At 39.8% G+C, this 20,285-nt stretch overlaps 1 protein-coding gene across 1 annotated transcript in view; it reads left to right on the top strand.

The window, feature by feature from the left end:
- The window catches only part of CPLX4 (complexin 4), a 286,388-nt gene that overhangs the window by 100,894 nt on the left and 165,209 nt on the right, over window positions 1-20,285 (top strand). Inside the window, exon 2 of the mRNA XM_078677272.1 lies at window positions 18,120-18,207. Within this exon, the coding sequence (XP_078533398.1) occupies window positions 18,120-18,207 (88 nt within the window). The remainder of the gene's footprint in view (window positions 1-18,119; window positions 18,208-20,285) is intronic.

Genomic DNA, 20,285 nt, shown 5'->3' with positions numbered 1-20,285 from the left:
GTGTGTATATGTGTGTATATATGTGTATATATGTGTATATATATGTATATATATATATATATATATATATATATATATATATATATATATATATATATATATATATATATATATATATATATATATATATATATATAACCAAATCCTTCTGTGAGCACACACAAGCCTCCACGCTGCCACACCATCAGGAACGGACCACAGCAAAGGAAGTTTATAAAGTGCAATTTATTCCATTAAGTCACAACATGACGCGTTTCGGCCAGGTTGCCCCAGCCTTGATCACATGACATGTCAGAGAAAACCACGCCCTTAAATCTCATGACATCTGCTCTAAGTCCTCCCTCTAATCATAGACAGTGAAAAAAGACACATTATGAAAGTGCAAGTGCTTACATGTAAGAATAATCAAAATCATTTTTTCGACAATTAAATATTGCATAATTGTAAACTCCTATAAAATTGAAAAATCCAGGGCAAGTGCCCAAGTTCTATTTAAAAGGAGAAAATATGTAATTCATACTAAAACAATTGTAATGGGAGAAGAGCAGTCCTCATAATGAGTACACCCAGTGTAGTAAATAATGAAGCATTGCTAAATAAATAGCCTGACTTCTATTAAAACTGTTTTAGAACGGATGCGAGTAAATTATAGAATTTAGAACAGAGATAAAGAAACATATTAACGCCTGCCCACAAAATTACCATTAATAAAAGAAAAGGCTAAAGAATCAAATACGTATAAATTGTGGAATAAGCATACATATACAAAGGTAGACTAAATCACAGTTGAGTTATTAACAAATATCTATCAATTCATGAGGTTTATAAAAACGAATTACCCCTCCTGCTTGAAAATTCAATGGTAAAACTAGAAAACTAGTAAAACCAATAAAAAATTCCACAGTATAAAAGGTTTCTCTAAAATCCATTACCTGCAATAAATAAATATAAAGGACCTAAAATCTAATTTCATATATATACACAAATCCACAACCAATACCTATAATCGATTCACCTCTCATATCAAGTATTCATAGCAGCATAAGAGAACAAAATAGACAAAGAGTAGTAAAAATATTTTTCCATCTAAATATATACAATATGATTCAGAGCAAAACCAACTATTTATAGAAAGTGAACCAAATCTTCCCCTGTATTAAGACCATTCGGTATTTTAGTATTGAGACGAATTATGTATAGACTCTCCAATTGGCGTACTTTTTTCTCTCTATTGCCACCACGGATGGATTTAGGAACAGAGTCAATAACATAGTACTTAAGATCCTCCAGTTTATTCTGATGTACTAATTTAAAATGGCGGGCAACCGGATAAGATGGATCCGAGTTGACGATTGCCCGCAAGTGCTGGAGGATCCTATTGAACACAGGGAGTTTTGTGCTACCAACATAGGAAAGTTGACAGGTGCACTCTAGTATATAGACCGCATAATCTGTTTTGCATGTGTAATAGCCATTTATTTTATTGGGCACGTTTGAAAAGGGGTCAACAAAAGATTGTTTGTTGACTCCAAACTTACATGCCCTACATGAAGTACACTTTACAAAACCTTTTTTATCTGTCAACCAATTTTTCTGATTAGTTACTTCAGGGCTAGTTTTTACCAAAGCATCCCATATATATCCAGGGGCGTGCCATGGTCATAAACAGGGCTGGTACCTGCATTCCCATCATGAATTCGCCCTTTACTCTGAAGAGAAGGCGGGAGCCTTCGAAACGCGTCAGGAACACCACGGCGAAATGGGACTTGAATCACAATCTCTTGAAACTCCTTAAGCTATTCAAGCAAGCTGTGGCTAATAAAGGCGAGTTCAAGAGTCTCCCCGTGAGTGTGGTTGTGTCTTTACACGCGAGCGTACATATATATATATATATATATATATATATATATCTCATTTTCTGTCGACTTTGCTGAGCCTCACAGACCTGTCCAGAGAATTAGGTTTTCACATTAGGTGTCCAGGGTATGAGAGCTTCAATCTGGTCATGTCCGCTTCAAATAAAAGTTCTGCATTGAGTCAGTCATGGATACATCTCTTTTCAGTGGCTGTTCATAGTATTCTTAGAAGTCTCTACCAACACCACAGTTCAAAGGTATCTTCCTGTCCTGTTTCATTGTCTAACTTTGCCATCCACACACCGTCATGGGAATACCATATCTTGCACAAATCAAGTCTTTGTTCATATATGTGAACAAAGACTTGATTTGTGCAAGATATGCATGGAAACTGTATTTGCAGACATTATTTAAAAAAAGTCAAAATAAAAAATAAAAAAAACCTGTTTTGGACAGTCAGGCGGCGCCTCTCCTCTGTCCTCTTCTTCTTGTCCCCGGGCTGTAGGACGATGCAGAAAGCAGAAGGAAGCACCCCATAACCTCCCAATCTCCCAATAGCCACGCAGTGGATTGGCGCTCAGCCAGAGAAAGGGGGCCTGGCCATGTTCTCCATGCCGGCTGTAATGCAGCCTGCATGGAATAGATGTGAAGTGCGCATGAATGTTTTATCGGCTTGAGAGGGCCGGCCAAACAGTTATGTGCACTTAGGAGTGGGAAAACCACTCCTCTGTAGTCGGAGCAGCCCGCCCTGCCCCGAAAGCTGCCACAGCAGACGGAATTATATAATGATAATAGCGTGAGCTTTCATCATTTTATGTTTCTTTTACTTCACTGCTGTGAAGCAGTGGAGCGACACTCCTCAGCCTTAGTGGAGGAAGGACCACTGCATTTTACTGTATTAGTAAGGGCTGTGTCAAGAATGTGAAGGACTTACACAGTGCTTTAGATCCTGGCTATGGCTTTGCCGGCCTGCTTTGTCATCTAAGACTATGGATTTGACTTCCTGCCGGAGGACTGCCATCACATTTAGAGATGCATGCCTGTCTGGTGTGGATCTCATTGTCTTACAGTGCAGCAATTTCATTAAAGGCACCTGAACTTTACAAAGCTTGCACAATGTTTGTTGTGCCTGCTCGGCAAGGTATTTTGGTCTGCAAGAACAAACTTCCAGAATGCAGGTTTGTTCTTGATCAATAAAAAAATGATGACCGGATGTTCTGGGAGTGTTCTTCCTGAAATGTGGTGGCCATTGTGTGAGTTTCCTAACCAGGACCACCATGTCTCACATAGAGATTATGGTTAGGAAAACAACTGATGGTCAGCCCACCCTAAAAAGAGAGGAACTGCCAACGTAGTCTTCTTGGGTTGTAACGCTGTGCTTACCTCACTTCTAAATGGGTGGGGGAACCACATGTGTAGTGGAATAGTTTATCTGCCATTTAATGCTGGATGCACCATTCTGTCAAAGTGCAAGTGACCCCTTAAGTGGTACAAATATTGCCAGGACGTAATCTTGACATTTATAGTAAAGATTATGTAAAGTATACTAGTGATACTTTGATTTCTGTTCACGCATTCACACATCCCTTTAACTGCAAGAAAATTCCTTTAATAAAAGTTTCACTTAATTCTTTTAGGGGTGCACTATGTTTTTAAGAGTATTTCATGAATTGAAATGTTATTACTCTTTTGTGGGGATTGTTTTGTATTAGTGTGACCCTCCCAAACCTCGCCTTAAGTTTCCTTAGCACAATCTATTTTTGTGTAATTATTCCCTTTTTTGCTCAGCTCTACCTGGTCCCCTCACATTTACTACAAACTAGTATCCTTATGTGTGTGAAGATCTCTGCCACTGTGGCAGAGATCTCTGCCCTGAAAGATAGGAGACTGCAAGCACCAGAGCAATCCAGGAAAATACGCTGCATCCATAATATGGCCCCAGGATTGAGAATTGCATTTTGTAGTCTGTAAGTAGCACTACTACTACTCCTAAGTGGCAGGGAAATTACTGTGTCCTGGGGTGGGCTCCCCAGGACACAATAATTGACCTGGCCCTGGGGGAAGGGGACCCCGGGACATTTACAGGCTCAAGGAGGGGTGCCACGTCCCCTTCCCTTTTAGTAAATATCATCCTGAGGGATGGGGAGTTGAACCTTTCAAGAAGTGCATTCCTACAAGGATGATAAATTGAGACAGTGTTATTTGCCTACATTGTTCAGAAATTCCTTAATTTGTCTTGATTTCACCTCTGTTCCATTGTCACTATCTAAAGGGGATGGTCTTCCTTCTCGCAAAATGGTTTCCAAAACTTTTAGTACAACTCCAGTGTTATTCTTGTCCACAATCTCTACCTCTGGCCATGTCAAAACTATATCTGACAAAACCAGTTTAAACTTTCTATGTGCACCACTGGTTTGTATACGACATGCAATATCACATTTGCATAACATACGGTGACATACAAACAGATGTTATGTGGGGGTTGTAATCTCTTTCGAGTTTTGTCTACATTTGATAGGCTTCCTGTCATATCTATCACCTTTTTGATTTGTCGCTGGCCACTAATATCCATCTCCTCATGTTTTTAGTGCATACAATTCCCCTCTGTCCTGTGTTACACATAATCATTATTTTGTTTGCTTGTATTGAGGTAGAATGATCTTATTTTTCCTCATTGCAAACTCCCCTTCATCTGTCAACTCTTCTTTCAGTTTGCTGAAAGGTATTTCTTGTGAACTCAAACTGCTCATCTTTTGCCACAATTTTTCTTATATCAATCAGTTGTTCCCACAAAAATCTTTATTGTAATACTCTTTCCATTCTGCTTTCCCAATAGCACTTTTCTTGACATTGATCGCCATACAGCATTTATTCTGGGTATCAATCGTAACTTCTTTACGTGTGATTCAGCTCTCTCAAGTAAATATCCTGACTCAGAGGCAACTAGGTGGGGGAATTTCTGTCTTTTCTTTAGAATTCAGGTGTTGAAGATTATGAAGCAGCCATTAGGTTTTTATGACTTATGATTATGAGAGTCCAGCCTGCCCCGTCCTAACCTGGCTCACATTGAAAAATAAAATGATAATAACATTGCATTATTATCATTTTATTTTTCCTTTTTTGCACTGTTGAAAAAGAGTGGGGCCATGCTCCTCCATCTTAGTGAAGGAGCAACCGCTGAAAATAAAATCTATTTACAATCATTAGTCAAGATTGACACGAGTTTTGAATGTGTCAATCAATCAAACATTTGTAGTGCGCGCTGCTCACCCGTTAGGGTCTCAAGGCGCTGAGGGGATGGGAGAGCATCTACTGGTTGAACAGCCAGGTCTTGAGACATCCTGGGTCTGACGCAGGTGGATGGGGAGGGTGTTCCATGTCTTGGCGGTTCGTTGGGAGAATGATCTTCCGCCAGTGGTCGTTCGGAGGATGCGTGGGACGGTGGCGAGTGCGAGGTCGGCGGAGCGAAGCTGGCGGTTCGGGGTGTAGAAGGACAGTGGTTCATTGAGGTATGCTGGTCCGGCTGTGTGGAGTGCTTTGTGAGTGTGTGTGAGGAGCTTGAAGGTGATCCTCTTGTTGACCGGGAGTCAGTGCATATCTCTGAGGTGGGTGGTAATGTGGGTGTGGCAAGGGAGTCCGAGGATGAGGAGTGCGGAGTCATTTTGTATGAGTTTGAGTCTCTTCTGGAGTGTGGCCGTGGTTCCTGCGTAGAGGGCGTTGCCGTAGTCCAGCCTGCTGCTGACGAGTGTTTGGGTGACTGTTTTTCTGGTTTCGGTGGGGATCCATCTGTAGATCTTACGGAGCATGCAGAGGGTGTTGAAGCAGGAGGAGGAAACCGTATTGACTTGCTGGGTCATAGAGAGCGTTGAGTCCAGGATGACTCCCAGGTTGCGTGCGTGGTTGGTGGGTGTCGGGGCAGCTCCCAGCGTGGCCGACCACTAGGAGTTATCCCATGTGGAGGGGGTAGAGCCAAGGATGAGGACCTCCATCTTGAGTGGTTGAGGAGGGTCCATAAATACCACATTTATATGTTTATGTGTTAATTTATATGTTTATGTGTTTTATATGTTTATGTATTAAATCAGAGTTAAGTTGCTTCAAAGATGTATCCAAAAGAAAGAAATGCTCATGACTGTGCATGTAGCCAGAGGTAATACAATATGCAACACAGCAGTAACTCCATTTTTGCTTCTGAAAGTGGTTGGGCAGGCAAATGGTTGGTATTAATAATACCTAGGGGTATTTGAGTTCTGTGGATGCGACATCTTCGTCAAGGAGCCAGGACAGAAACAAACTGAAAGAGGAAAAATAAAGAGGACAAATACTGGGAAGAAACAAGCAGAAAGAGGCAAAATAAAGGGCAGAAAGAGGAAAAATAAAGGTCAGAAACAAGAAGAAAGAGGCAAAATAAAGGTCAGAAAGTAGCAGAAAGAGGCAAAATAATGGGCAGAATGAGCAGAGAGATTACTTACCCTCTCCACTGGCTTGCCTTCTCCGGTCCTCTGCTTCAGTCCCTGCCACTCATTGTCTTTGGATTTGTGCAGCAGGGCAGGGTACAGGGCCTCTGCGGTGTTGGGTGCCCTACCCCCGCAGCGCATGGTTGACTATGTGATTTAAAGGGTGTTATTTAAAGTAAGACAGACTTACTGGTTTGATCAAAGAGTCAGAACACCAAAAAGTACGCATATAGGCTTCATCAAAGGGCCTGCATATCAACATATATAAAGTAGACTATTGTCTTTGTCAAATTTCCCCAATAACTATAATCAAATGAATATTCCAGTTTGTTTTAAAGCATTAATATGTCTCGGAGTCTTTTTTAAACATTTTCAGACCACAAAGTGCAGCCATAGAACAAACCACAAGGGAACCCTGCCCTGGAGCTTACGAGCACCTTGGAGTGAATAGTAATCTCTCCAGTGGTCATGGATTCAATGACCCAGGACACTTACTGTTTTTTTATGTTGCTAGTAGGACTGTACACTACCTGTAGCCCACCACAATATTTAAAAAAATGATTGGTGGGACCCCTGCCCCTGCTAGGGGCAGCACAAGGAAGAAAAAACATAATTTCAAAAAGCCCTCGCAGGGCATTATGGGGTGCTACTTTTTGGAACAGTGAGTCATAGATGAACAGCTCTTGTTGCTCATTTCTTATTTTGTTGTTTTCATATTTCTTTTTTTATGTGTGCTCCAGTGCTCACCTACTGCATCTCCAACATTACCAAATGTTGGGAACCATTGGAGGAACCCTTTTTTTTAATTTTTACCATGGATCTACAGATTGTCCACAAGTTTGCGTTAAAAACAAAATTAAGTGTGTTTTTGTCCCAAAGTGGAGCAGTTTCTTTTAGACCTATATTTGATGTTTGGAGAACTTGTAATCCAGCTAAATAAAAGTTTTCTTTTTTGCAATTTTCATAATTTACTTTCATGGACTGATTGTATTTTAGTTACTGAATCAGGATTGCCATGTCTAAAATCTATTTTTGTTAAATCATGCTTCTATTTTGGATTCTCTTAATTTAACCACAATTGGCTCAAAAACTGGAAGATGGAGATTCAAGTAATCAGCACCTGTCTGATAGTAAGTTCCTTTCTGAAGTCAATATTTTAAAGAAGGACTTTTTCAGCTTAAAAAATCCTCTACACAATTATATTATTAATACTAGGGATGCTTTTAAAGCTTCTTATAGAGCTTTCACTATTGTCTTCACATTCACAAAGAAAAATGAGCCTTAGCAGTAAATATAAACTTCTATTGGTTAAAATTTAAACACTTGAACATACTTATTTTACCTCTAAGGCCACTCATATGTTGCAGATTTTGATTAAAGCCAAGACTGAATTAAATAAGATTGCCACTATTAATGCTAGTAATATGTTACTAAAACTAAATCCAAATTCCATGGTGGTCAAAAGGAATATGGAAAACATGTTTTTTTTAAAATATTTGAAAATCGAAACTGAATTCAAACCTATTATTGTCATTATTATTTAAATTGATCATTCTACTTCAATTACTAATAATGACATTTGCAAGTCTTTTCAATTTATATGAACAGATGTACTCTGAAAAAGCACATGCTTGTGACTCTGAGCTAGAAAATAGTTTTGAATTTCCTCCCTGAATGATGAATTGGATGGTCTCGAAGTTGATATTTCACTAAAAGAAGAATTGACCGACGTTAAATTCATAAAGAAACCCAAAGATCCACACCCTGATGGCTTTTCCATTGAACATATGTCATTGTACTCTTCTTTTGCTCCCAATTGTTAGAACTTTATAATTCATTAATCTCAAATCATTCATTGCTAGTGGTGCTTTTTTAGATGGAATGATTGCCATTATTCCCAAACATGATAAACATGCCAGATTATTCAAGTATTTTAGGCCTATATCTCTTATCAATTATGATGGTACAACTTTTGCAAACCTTTTGGCATCTCTTTTTCAGTATGTTGTGCCTTTTTTTGTTAAAACTGACCTGTCTGGTTTTATTAAAGGAAGATTTGCTGCTGATAATGCAAAAAGGTTTTCCAATATTATTTCTCAAGCTACTGTCTTGAAGACTCCTATGGTTGCATATCACATACATGACACTGAGAAATCTTTTGACCATGTTAATTGGAAATGCTTGTCTAAAACTATCCAATGGTTTGGATTTGTTCCCAAATGTATTTCTTTTGTGAAACCACTTTACTCCAAAGCAGTGTCGACCAAAAATTGTTGTTTACATAACAGATGTTTGTTATAATTTGATCTGAAAAAGGCACAAAGCAGGGGTGCCCTTTATCCCCTTTGCTTTATGTGTTATGCTTAGAGCCTTAGAGAAGAAACTAATTGATCTGCATATGCTGAAGATATTCTGGTATATATGTCAAATACAGTTTTAGCTATGAATCAATGTTTGGAAGAAATTCAACTGTATTCCAGGATATCTGATTACACACTGAATTTTACTCAAACGTATGTACTCCTTGTAAATTAATCGTTATCAATATATGTTTAGTAACACTAATAATCTCTGGTGTTTCTCAAAGATTACATTTCTTGGTATGTGGTTTTCCCCAAATATTAGATATATTATTACTCATAATTTTTTTATCTTTGAAATCTAAAATTCTGAATTTGCTCTCTCTTTAGTGTACTTTATTCCTGTCATTGGTGGGAAGACTTGTGACTATTACAATGATGATTACCCCTCATATTCTTTTTTACTGTCTTTATTTTCAAGATAACCGCTTTGATCAACATATTCCCCCATCCCTAACCAATTCTGCTAGAAGAACTCACACCCTTGACTAAGTATCGTATTGTAGTAGGTCATAGTTGTCCGCCATTTTCGGAGGTTGGCAGTCCATCCCCACATATGCTTCTGGGTTAGGGCATTAAATGCCAGTACAACCCCTGGCGCGCATCGGTCGTGTGGAGCAGCTAGGCAAATCTCTGATGCCTGCTATAAACTCGAGTGACCTCTTTTAGTGCACTTCTAATGCACTTTAGCACGCTCTCATTTTAACGTTCAGCCTTCCTTAATATTATTTCAGTGCTTCTACAATGTTGAGGTGTGTGGGGACTTATATTCTGCACTTACTGTGTACGTGCACTTTCCTGCCTCAGTTGCTCTGCCGGGTGCGTACTGTTGGGCGTCTCTAGGGTTCTTTTCTCCTCTCCCTCGTTCCCGCAGGGTCTCTTCAGTCCGCCACAGGTTTTCCTCATTTATGTGGAGAGAGTCCCCTGTACTGGAACTCTTTCCTGGTTGGCCGTCATTTTCAGAGGTTGGCGGTCCAGCCCCACATACACTTTCGGGTTAGGGCATTAAATGCCAGCACAACCCCGGGCGTGCAGCGGTCGTGTGAAGCAGTTAGGCGAATCTCTGATGTCTGCTGTAAACGCAAGTGATCTCTTTTAATGCACTTTAGCGCACGCTGATTTCAACTTTCAGCCTTGCTTCATTTTATTTCAGTGCTTCTACAATTTGGGGGGTGTGTGGGGACTTTTATTCTGCAGTTACTGTGTGCTTCCACTTTCCCACCTCAGCTGCTCTGCCGGGGGCATGCCTTTGCTCGCCTTTGGGGTTCTTTAACTCTCTCCCTCGTTCCCTCAGGGTCTTTCCGGTCCACCACGGGTTGTCCCAATTGAGCGGAGAAAGTCCCCTGTACCGGAACTCTTTCCTGGTTGGCCGCCATCTTCGGAGGTTGACAGTCCAGCCAACATATGCTCCCGGGTTAGGGCATTCAATGCCATCATAACCCCAGGTGCGCGTTGGTCGTGTGAAGCAGTTAGGCAAATCTCTGATGTCTGCTGTAAACTCAAGTGACCTCTATTAATGCACTTTTAATGCACTCTCATTTGAACTTTCTGCCTTCCTTAATTTTATTTCAGTGCTTCTATAATCTTGGGGGTGTGTAGGGACTTTTATTCTGCACTTACTGTGTGCTTGCACTTTCCCACCTGATCTTGCATCACACGTGCTTGTAATCGCAATTGCGGTAATCGTGCTGTACATCCTTTAACTAGCAACTCAACAGAGAGAGGAGCATGGTTCAACACTACAATCAAGGTACTTGGACATCCCATTGTCTATTCTCTGTTCAGAATGTATAAGATCAAATTCGACTCAAGAAAAGTAATTAAGCGGTGGTTAGGGAAAAGAATATCCCGTCCTATCCCTATGTTGTCAGATTCAATGTCTCCATACTATCTTGCAGTGGCTGAAAGGATCTTCCAGATGGCCTAGCTATAGCATTAGAAGTATCCAGGCACATGTCTAATAGAAAATTAAAATCTCCCATCCATAGTATATCGTAATAAATGTACAGCATGAACAATTGCACAATACCTTCAAGGACATCCACATAGTCTATATTGGGTGCATAGATGTTCAGTGGGACAGTAGGTGCCCACATAATTCTCATACAATTCCCCTATAGCTTCCATTGACATCTCTGAATATGATGTCCACTTTAAGTGGGACAAAAAGGGCCACCCACAATACCACCCCTTGTGTCGAAGTGATGCTGGCATACCACAGTGACTACACGCACCATTTTGTCTGCAATTTATCATGTTCTCTGGATGTCAAATGCGTTTCATGCGGTATGGTTATGTTCATATGTTTTTTTAGAAAGGCCAATATCCTTTGGATCATAATAACTTGTTAATTCCCCTTAAATTCTAAGACATAGCCATCACCACAATGTCAAGACATTCAATGCATCCTCATCCTGCGCAGAATGACGGTGCAGTGATCTACCATTGCCATCAAAGGGCCTGATTACCAGTAGCCTGGTGAATTCCTTCCTGTGCGTAAACCCCCGTTTACATACAGGTTAGAATTATGAGTTGCAAGGTATTTTAACGCATCAGCTATCCTTGGGTGACGCAATTCTCTGTCCTCTATGCCACCATCCACAGGCACTTAATTCACCCGTCTTCTCGGCTGGCAGTTGTAGCCCATGTTACTCTGTGCAATACTCCCGGGCGGCTTCCCCGGGCATGCCACTGTTCAGGCTGTGGCCCTCTTCACCACAGTTCAGGGTCAGTGGTGCAACGTCCATCACCAACGATACCCCCACAAATGCCCAGGCTACCACTGCTGGCTCTTGCGGCTGAAAGAAAAGTAACGTGAGACAACTGCGATTGTGCCATGATGAAGCTTCGGTGAGGTGTGTCTGCTTATGCGGTCATCTTGTTTCCTCCTTACACCTCATATTCTACATGCCATTTTCATGCTGTCCTTTAAGATTTTGAACTATTTCTATAAACAACTTTATCCCATGTGTTCTACATTTTTCTAGAAAAGTAAGCACCTCCACTTGCATTGCTATCTCCAGACCACAGGATGTGGGTGGTATAAGATTTCTTAATTTTAATTGACATCATTCATCCCTTCTAATCAGACTGATGTGATGATCTATGATTTTAAAGATGGCACTATACTTTGATAGATTTCTTTTGAACGCTTCCTATTTAATGCTTTTTCTTTCAAGGATATTATTCACAAGTCTAATTGTTGTTTTATTTCTAGAAATCCTATTTTACAATATTTTCACTTCCTGTTAAATAGAGTCTTATTTGGTCATTATTCACCTGAGCAAAGCTTTATGAATATACGTATTAAAATATGTATTATGTCTGTTCCCTTTAAACAATGGCAGGAAATTGAATGTAATTTTATTTGTGATTCCATTTATTGTTATGTTTTCAAGGGACATAGGGCAAGATGTACAAAATATATTTCTAGTCACAAACGGCCTGATTGGTAGAATCGGGACGTTTGCGACCGGAAAAATGCTTTTTCAAGTGTACTAAAAGCGATTTAGTAACTTGTTACTAAAGCGCAATTTGCAGTTACGATTTGGTATTTGAAAGAGGTGAGTTGTGGACATCCGTTTCAAATGCAGACTCAGTATGATATGTAATACTGTTTGGCGACCGAATTCAGGTTGCAAAACAGTAATTCTTTACCTCCATTTTAAATGTAATTGAAACCTCTTTGAAAATGTTGAAAACATATTTTTTAAGAGCAGGCAGTGGTTCTATGGACCGCTGCATATTCTTAAGAAATGAAACTCCAAAGTTTCATTATTTTCTTTTTAAATATATCCTGTTTTTCTTAAAGGAAAATGGGCTACAGCAAAAAAAAAGATTGCTTTGTTAAAAAGCAATCACTGACATGGTAGTTGGCTGACCTCAGAAGGCCACCATCCCTGTGAAGGTTGCGATTTCTAATGGGTTGCAAATTACCACCTACCTCATTAATATTCAAAAAGTAGGTCAATTTGCGAGCTACCAGGAATCGCTATTTGGGAAAACAAATTCATACATTGGAAAATCTCGATTTCCCTACTGTGATGATTTGGAGTTAATAGCAATTCGGAAATTGGTATTCCTAATGAGTTCCCTATGCCCTTTGAATCTATTTTTCTCTTACCTAGTACAGCTATTAACATTGGAATGGATCTCTTCCTAAAGCTGCCATTTTATACAAAAAGCTACTGCAATCTATCAGGATGAGACCTCAGACTACCATTGAACTACTTTGGGAAGAATATTTGAATGTTTGTTTTGCTGTAGAAATTTGGGATACGTTATATTTAAAATTATTTAAAACATCCAGAGCAGCAGATGTTACTCAACCACTGTTGTTGGTCTATAATTCAGCTATATTTATTCCAGTTCATATTAGTAAATTTGATTAATCTGTCTCTTCTCTTTGCTGACTTTGTGCTGATGAAAATTGCTCCGTAGTTTGTCACGTACTTTTAAACATTAAGGCGCCTTATTTATAAAGGCCTTGCGCTGCTGTTACATCACTTTTCAGTGATGCTGAATCAGCATAATTAATGCGCCACACTGCGCCCTATTTACGAAGTGATGTAGCTACTCAGATGCGTAAATTTGTAAAGCTCTATGACACATAATACCTGCATCAGGTATAATGTATGCAGGGTGGGCGTTCCCTAGAAGTTGGGCAGTAAAATCTATGAGATTTAACTGAGCAACACCTCCGACTTTACTCCTCAACAATCTTTATATCTGCTTCAAGCAGACATAAGAAGTGACACAGTGCCTTTTACATGGGACTTGTGTAATGACACATTGCTGAAGTTAAGTCAGGTTACTGACACACTCCAGCAATGTGTCAATACTGTGCCACCAGATACATCAGGATTCCTGATTTATCTGTGCAATCCTTGCGACATGGATTGCGGTAGTGTAATTACGACGCATCCATGGTGTCGCAATGAAAAGTGTTGCATTGCTGTTTTTCCCCAGCGATGGAACACTATTTATAAATGAGGCCGTAAAGCTTTTTGGAGTTCAGTTTGGTGTAAATGTTCAGTTATGATTTACTATTTACCTTTTCCACTGTTTTCTTGAGCACATTATCCTCCAATGCTGATTACTCCACTAATGTTCTTACTTTATTCAATATTCTCATTACAATTGCCTTGAAAGTATCGCTCCAAATTATCAGTTTTTGCTTGGTGGAATCTCGTTTGTAAAAAACGTAGAATTTAAACTGTTTCTTCTTTTACTCTCCCGAAAAAATTACATCTGATTTAATCTGGCTAGCTTTTACAAACTTTCTTTCTTCTCACTCCACTTCTTACTCTCTCCTTACTTTTGTTATCTCTTTTCCTCTTTTATATCTGTTTATTATAAAATGTGCTTCATTCTAATTGTTCAATGCTTTTGTGTAAATTTACAATTAGTTATTATTGTATATCTGCTATGTATCTTCTTGTTTTGTGTGTTTAGGCTCAATAAAAATCGCTTAAACTGAAAAAAGTCATTGTACTTGGCAAAATACTCAACCACATTTTTAAAAAATTGCTTGGGAGGAGATTCTTGTTTAAGAACGCCACTACTTGATTGAACTAAATGATTCTGACCTAGTTGTGAAATATTTTATTCCTTTCCAAGCATGTAATCAAATATTTCCATCATTCTGGTTTATAGGACGTCAGAACGCACCTACTATAAGAAAATATTTAACAAAAGTAAATACACAAATTAAATACTCTTTTATACTAATACATTTTTACGTCATAATAGATATATGTTGCTTTACATGCCTACTTATTCACTTCTCTGCTGCCTCGGGTTTTTAAATATTTGTGACGGAGTGAAATGCAGACTTTAGGAATGGGTGTATTACACAGAACTTTTTACAAAATGGGTGACAATTGTGATGTAACTTCCGCCGTAAAAAACCTACCATTTCAGACTGGGAAAATAAGATGCACTGGTAATAGGGATTGTGGACATAATATTGCCTCGTTAATGGTGGTCGGGAAAAAAAGCCCACTGCTGGCTAAAACATTACGACCTTAGGTGAAATTATACTTCTATGGCTGAACTCTTTTCATGTAAGGGTACTGACTAAATACAGGTAACGACTGACATATATTGGACTGGGGACTGCCTGGTGCTGATTTGACTCCCGACTCCCCATCAGTGCAAAATCCAGGCTCTTCCTGACCTGCAGTGCTCTGGTGTATCTGAACGGTGACATAGAATGCTATTTGAAAGTCCTAGATAAAACATTTAATTAAATATGTATATATAGTAGTTTTTATCGCTAAATGTCTTCAGCTCTGAGCTTACAGCCAGATGTATCAAATCTTTTAACGGTTGCCTGTTTGCGAATGGTAAAAAGCCTTTTGGGATGTATTTTCCCAAAAGGCATTCATAAAATAGGGAATCGCAATTTCTACAATTAACTATTTTGGGAATGCATGTGGGGAATCGCAATTTGTGATTCCCTAAATGCAGTGCAGGAAGCATCAAAAAATTGCGACCTTGCTCTAAGAAATCGCAAATGACCACCAACGTTAAGTTCCAAGTGCCAAGTGGTGTATAAGCATGCCCTTAGGGCAGAAGTCTTGAATCTGTGGGGCGCGTCCCCCGGGGCGGCCATGGAGTCCTGAGAAGGGGGTCACGCATTCCCCAGCCTCACTTGTGACTGCAATCAAAAATATTTGCTTTTGTTTTGAGAAAAAACAGCCAAACGACAGCTGTCCTGGGATGGCTAATCAAGATTGTTATCAGCTGAAGTTTTATCAACTGAGTCTCTAGTGCTGGAAAAGCATGCATGCCAGAGTATCTGCTTGCCTGAGTGAAATGCAAATGTGCCTATAAGTTAATCTGCAAGTGTAAAGGGTGATTGGGAGCCGGTTCTGGCTTTAATTGTTCAAATCACACCAAGCTTTGTGATGACAAAGATTTTTTTTTTGAGTGATAGTGCAAAGAGTTAACAACTGGGCTGTGAAGTGCTTGCTTTTAATTTGAACTTTATGGGGATAAGGAAAGGAGTAAGACATAGCAGCACAAGTCATTGCGTTGCCTTAACTGCGTCACAAAGGCATTCAGTGGGCTTTGCCTGGGGTTCCCACACAACACCTATGGATTTTGATACTGCCCCATATTTACAAAATCAAGTAAACCTGGGGCAGCTCCAAAAAGAGACGCCTCCACAGCGGAGGCGAAACGGGTAGAAATTCTTTAATTTCTCCTCATTCTTTCTTCTTTCCATGTGTGCTGCATTCTGCAGCTCAAATAGAAAGAGGAAGACACCTCTTGGGATTGGTTTTGTGAAGAAAGATGCCACTTCCTGTACAAAAGCAATCCTGCCTATGTTGGTGCTAGGCAGCAAGTTTTGCGCCAATGCAAGGGAAAAGGACAGAAATGCACCGTATTTCATAAATACAGTGCATTCCAGTCCTTTCACCTTGGCGTAGGGCAGCACAGCAGGAAGACTTACAGCACTGCCCTACACCAATTCCTCGTAAATGAGGCCCTTTGTGTTGACCACACCCCCACGCTCACTGACCTTTGGATTAATAAACACTGTTTAATATTATTCCGCCACTGTAAAAATTATTTGCTGTGGGAAATGATGGTGTTTATGATTTGTTGATAGTTGCCGATGATAAGGAGTATCAGGTTCTAGAAAGTTTTATCAGAAGGGTGTCCTTACGCCTAACAAAATTTGACAAGGGGGTCTCGGAATCAAAATGTTTAGGGCATGTGTGTGCGCCAGATGTGCACACATTACATTTTTGGGGGTGCATCAGGATAGGCTTTTGGCCCCCTAGCACCCTTGAATTGCATTCGCAATTTGCGATTACCAATTTGGTAATTGCAAATTGCATATGCCATCTCATTCATTCCTATGGGCCTCTAGGACCATAGGAATGAATGGAAAGGTATTCCGTAATAGCGAATCTCAAATTGCGGTTCGCCATTAAGAAATATGTAGGAATCACTATGTATTTTGAGAAGCCTTCATTCATTGCAATTTGCGATTCTATAATAGCGAATCGGTAAAATTTGCTATTATAAAATCGCAAAATGCAATGCTGATACATCTGGCCCTTAGTGTTGTGTCAAAACCATAACCAGCCACCACAACCTAATTGCCCAATGGGACTCATCCTGATGGACATTCACATGCATGATCTTAGTGAGCTTGATGTTGGTGGGCGGAGTTGAATAAATGTCAGCCTCAGAGGTACCTAAACCTTTACTACTGGAGAAAGATAGATTAGTGGGATTAGATGAATCAATAATTTTATTGCAATAGTATTTGTTTCGAGTGTGTCTGATAGTTTTTCTTTAATTAGAGTTAATGTGGTCTTTGTATTTACATTTGTCATGTATGTTTTTCTGAAAGCCTGTTCTAGTTGTTTATAATTCTGTAGAAGTGTACCAGGAATATTCTTCGGTCTTGGGGTTTATTTTAACAGACTAGTAACATCAAGTGGAGAGATGATCCAATTATTGGCTCCTATGACATCATCCCCAATATAGTTGGAGACAACCGTTTAAGAGGCTTCCAGTATGGATTGCATCACAATCCGGTTTAGTGCAATTTTACACATGCAAATGAGGTTTGTGAATATAGAATTGTGGAACTACCGTATTACACCAAGATGACATTTTTGCTTCTCAAAACTCAGGGTTGGGCCTCCGGGAGCGCCACCAAGGTCCTGTGTGTTTCAATAGGTGTCCATTGTTCACTTAGTTATTTTGGGGTTTTATACAGTGATGCCTGCTGCATCGAGGCTACTTCAAAACACTATACACTTCAGCTACAGGATCACGGGTTTTGAATAACAGAAATGCAAACGGATGAGAGACGTGGCCCATATATTACCTTGCACACTTGCTTCACCAAGTCTGTGACATGGGGTCAAACACTGTAACAGTTGAAAAAACTCGTACTGTGTGCGATTTCATATACCCCTGACAGGTAGTGTTCTATCCTAGAAATGCTTTCAAATGTAATCTTGTCAAGGGCTGGAATAAGTGTATTTCCAGAGTGGAAGTGGGTGAAAGCATCCCTAAATTAGGTCGATGGTAGTGGTAGGGGTTCATTTATGTGGCAAAATACTTCCCCAAAGGGAGAAACAAAAGATGTTAGCTGTGCTGATGCACATTTGCATTTTATTTCAGTATGCAGACTTTTCTACCTCGTGTAAATTCTGCATGCCTAATGGTATGCATTTAATTAATTCAGGATAACTATGACTTTTGCAGTTTTCCATGAGTACGCCTGTAATTCTTTGAAAAATCAATAAAAGATCAAATAAATAAACATTTCAAAATTCAATAAAATGTTGCTGTACGCATATGCATAATTAATGGAGATCAATTCTTGAAATGTCTATTCTAATTGGATCATAGATTCTGTGTCTGCCAACCTGTTTTAAATCATTACAGTATTAGCGTTCTGTTTTTACCTACAGAATGGAACGGGATGCAGCATTTGCTCAGAAGAAAGCAGAGAGAGCAACACTTCGTGTTCACATGCGAGAGAAGTACCGACTTCCACAGGTATATAACATACGATAATAAAGAATATGGATGCAGGTAGGCTGTTAAGTGTTTTATTTATCTCCAACTAGCACTTTTTTACCTACCTGAGCTATTTCTTTATGCATGTCTCTATGAGATAGCCTCTATCGTTTAGTTCAATTTCTGAACCTCATAACCCACTGCTATGACATAGCAACAGTTGATAACGAAACTGGTTACCCACTGTTGATTTGTCCTAAAGGCCTTCCAGGCCTGGCTGAGGCCTCCTTTAGAGCCTGCCAGCACAGCACTGCTTGTCTGCTTTGAATGAAAGCAGGACGTGCAGCTGAAGGAGGGGGAAGGAAGGCAGGAAGGGTGGCAGGAGTTAGTCAAGGATGGCAGGTAAGAATTTTTTTTAACCTTTGGGACAGGGATATGTAACAGAGGCCATGCCATCTGTGGCACCCGCATTAGTCCTTTGCTACTGCGGAACAGTTCAAAGCATTGACAGATAATTTTGGGGGCCATACTTAACATAAAATGATAGATCGGTAGGAAGTGAATTACGGAGATTTTTTTTATCTTGGAGTTCTGAGTGATAAAGACAACTCGATGTTCACTCTTGTTGTCTAATTGATGTCATTCAGCATCCCTCAGTGAAAAACATCCGCATAATTCACTGTTGACCATCCATAATTCTATATATCTTTTAGAGGTTGCACACTACTAGTCTAGAGGTTCTCTTTGCCCTCTGATAAATCTCGAACAATCCTCATCCCTAGGCATTCCAGAATGGTACTTTCTTTGATGGTGTTAGCTGGAGTTTTGAGATATACTGTGACATCATTCAGTGGAAGCCCCTTTAAAATTCAAATGTGGGAGTGTTCTATTTGTATATCTTTGGAACAGTTAAGATATTGACTCCCATTAGCTCCATAGCCATCAGGACAGCCTCAACTTTGCTCCAATTTAGAAAAGAGTTGACGACTTACAGCCAGATTCATGAAGCCAAAATCGGCTCGCAAAGGGCCAGATTCTGAGAATCTGGCCCTTTGCAAGAGCTTTTTTTGCATTTGGGATTCATCATCCCAAATGCAAAAATCGCAAATTTAGAAATCGCTAAATTGCGAAGAATTGCATTTAAGGAATCTCAATTTGAGATTCCCTAAATGCAATTCATGAACCATTTTAGAATTGCGAATTAGCAATCTGAGGCCGCTATTTACCGCGAAGTCTGACTTCGTGGTAAATAGCGAAAACTTAGAAAAATGCACATTAGTGCATTTTTCTAAGTTGTATGTTACACACACACACATGTCCTTTGGACATGTGTGTGCGCAACACCAGTGTAAATTACCATTTGAGGGGTGCTACAGGGTGTCCTTTGGACACCCTGGCACCCTTGAAATCGCTTCCTTATTTGCGATTCGCTAATTGCTAATCGCAAATAAGGAATGACTCCCCATTCATTCCTATCGGCCTATGGGTCATTCCTTATTTGCGATTAGCAATTAGCGAATCGCAAATAAGGGAGCAGTAGAAATCGCAAAAAATATTGCGATTTCTACATGAATCCCGTTTTGCGAATCTTTAATAGCGATTCCTTAATGATCGCTATTAAGGACTCGCAAAACATGACAATGATGAATCTGGGGGTTACCTCTTTAAGTAACACTACATCACCATTCACTAACCGTCCACAACACAGCTTCCTCTCCCAACAATCATTGCCTTTATGCTGGTCTTTGACCATGTACAGTGCTCTGCTGCTTTTTGGCTAGGTTCGCATATAGAATATACATACATCACATACATACATCAATTCCATTATTTTTTTAGGTCAAGCATTCGAGACCTCTTGTATAAACTTTAGTATATACTTATATGTATATGCACTACAATACAATACTACAATAAGTAGACAGGTGTTCGTCTGATGTGTCTAGATGATCTCAATAATTACATGACTGATCTCTCAACAGCATGTGATACAGTAGATCATAGGTCTCATCATTGACATTGACTCCCACCACGCCGCTGTTACGAGGCACTGGGAATCCCTCATCACAACTTTAGGTGCCATTTTGGACAGGGAAGGCTGGCCGGATAGCTCTGCG

The sequence above is a fragment of the Lissotriton helveticus genome, chromosome 2_1 (assembly GCF_964261635.1).
Source record: "Lissotriton helveticus chromosome 2_1, aLisHel1.1, whole genome shotgun sequence".
NCBI lineage: Eukaryota > Metazoa > Chordata > Amphibia > Caudata > Salamandridae > Lissotriton > Lissotriton helveticus.
The sequence above is the reverse complement of the archived record's forward strand: the minus strand, read 5'-3'. Positions and strand labels throughout refer to the sequence as shown.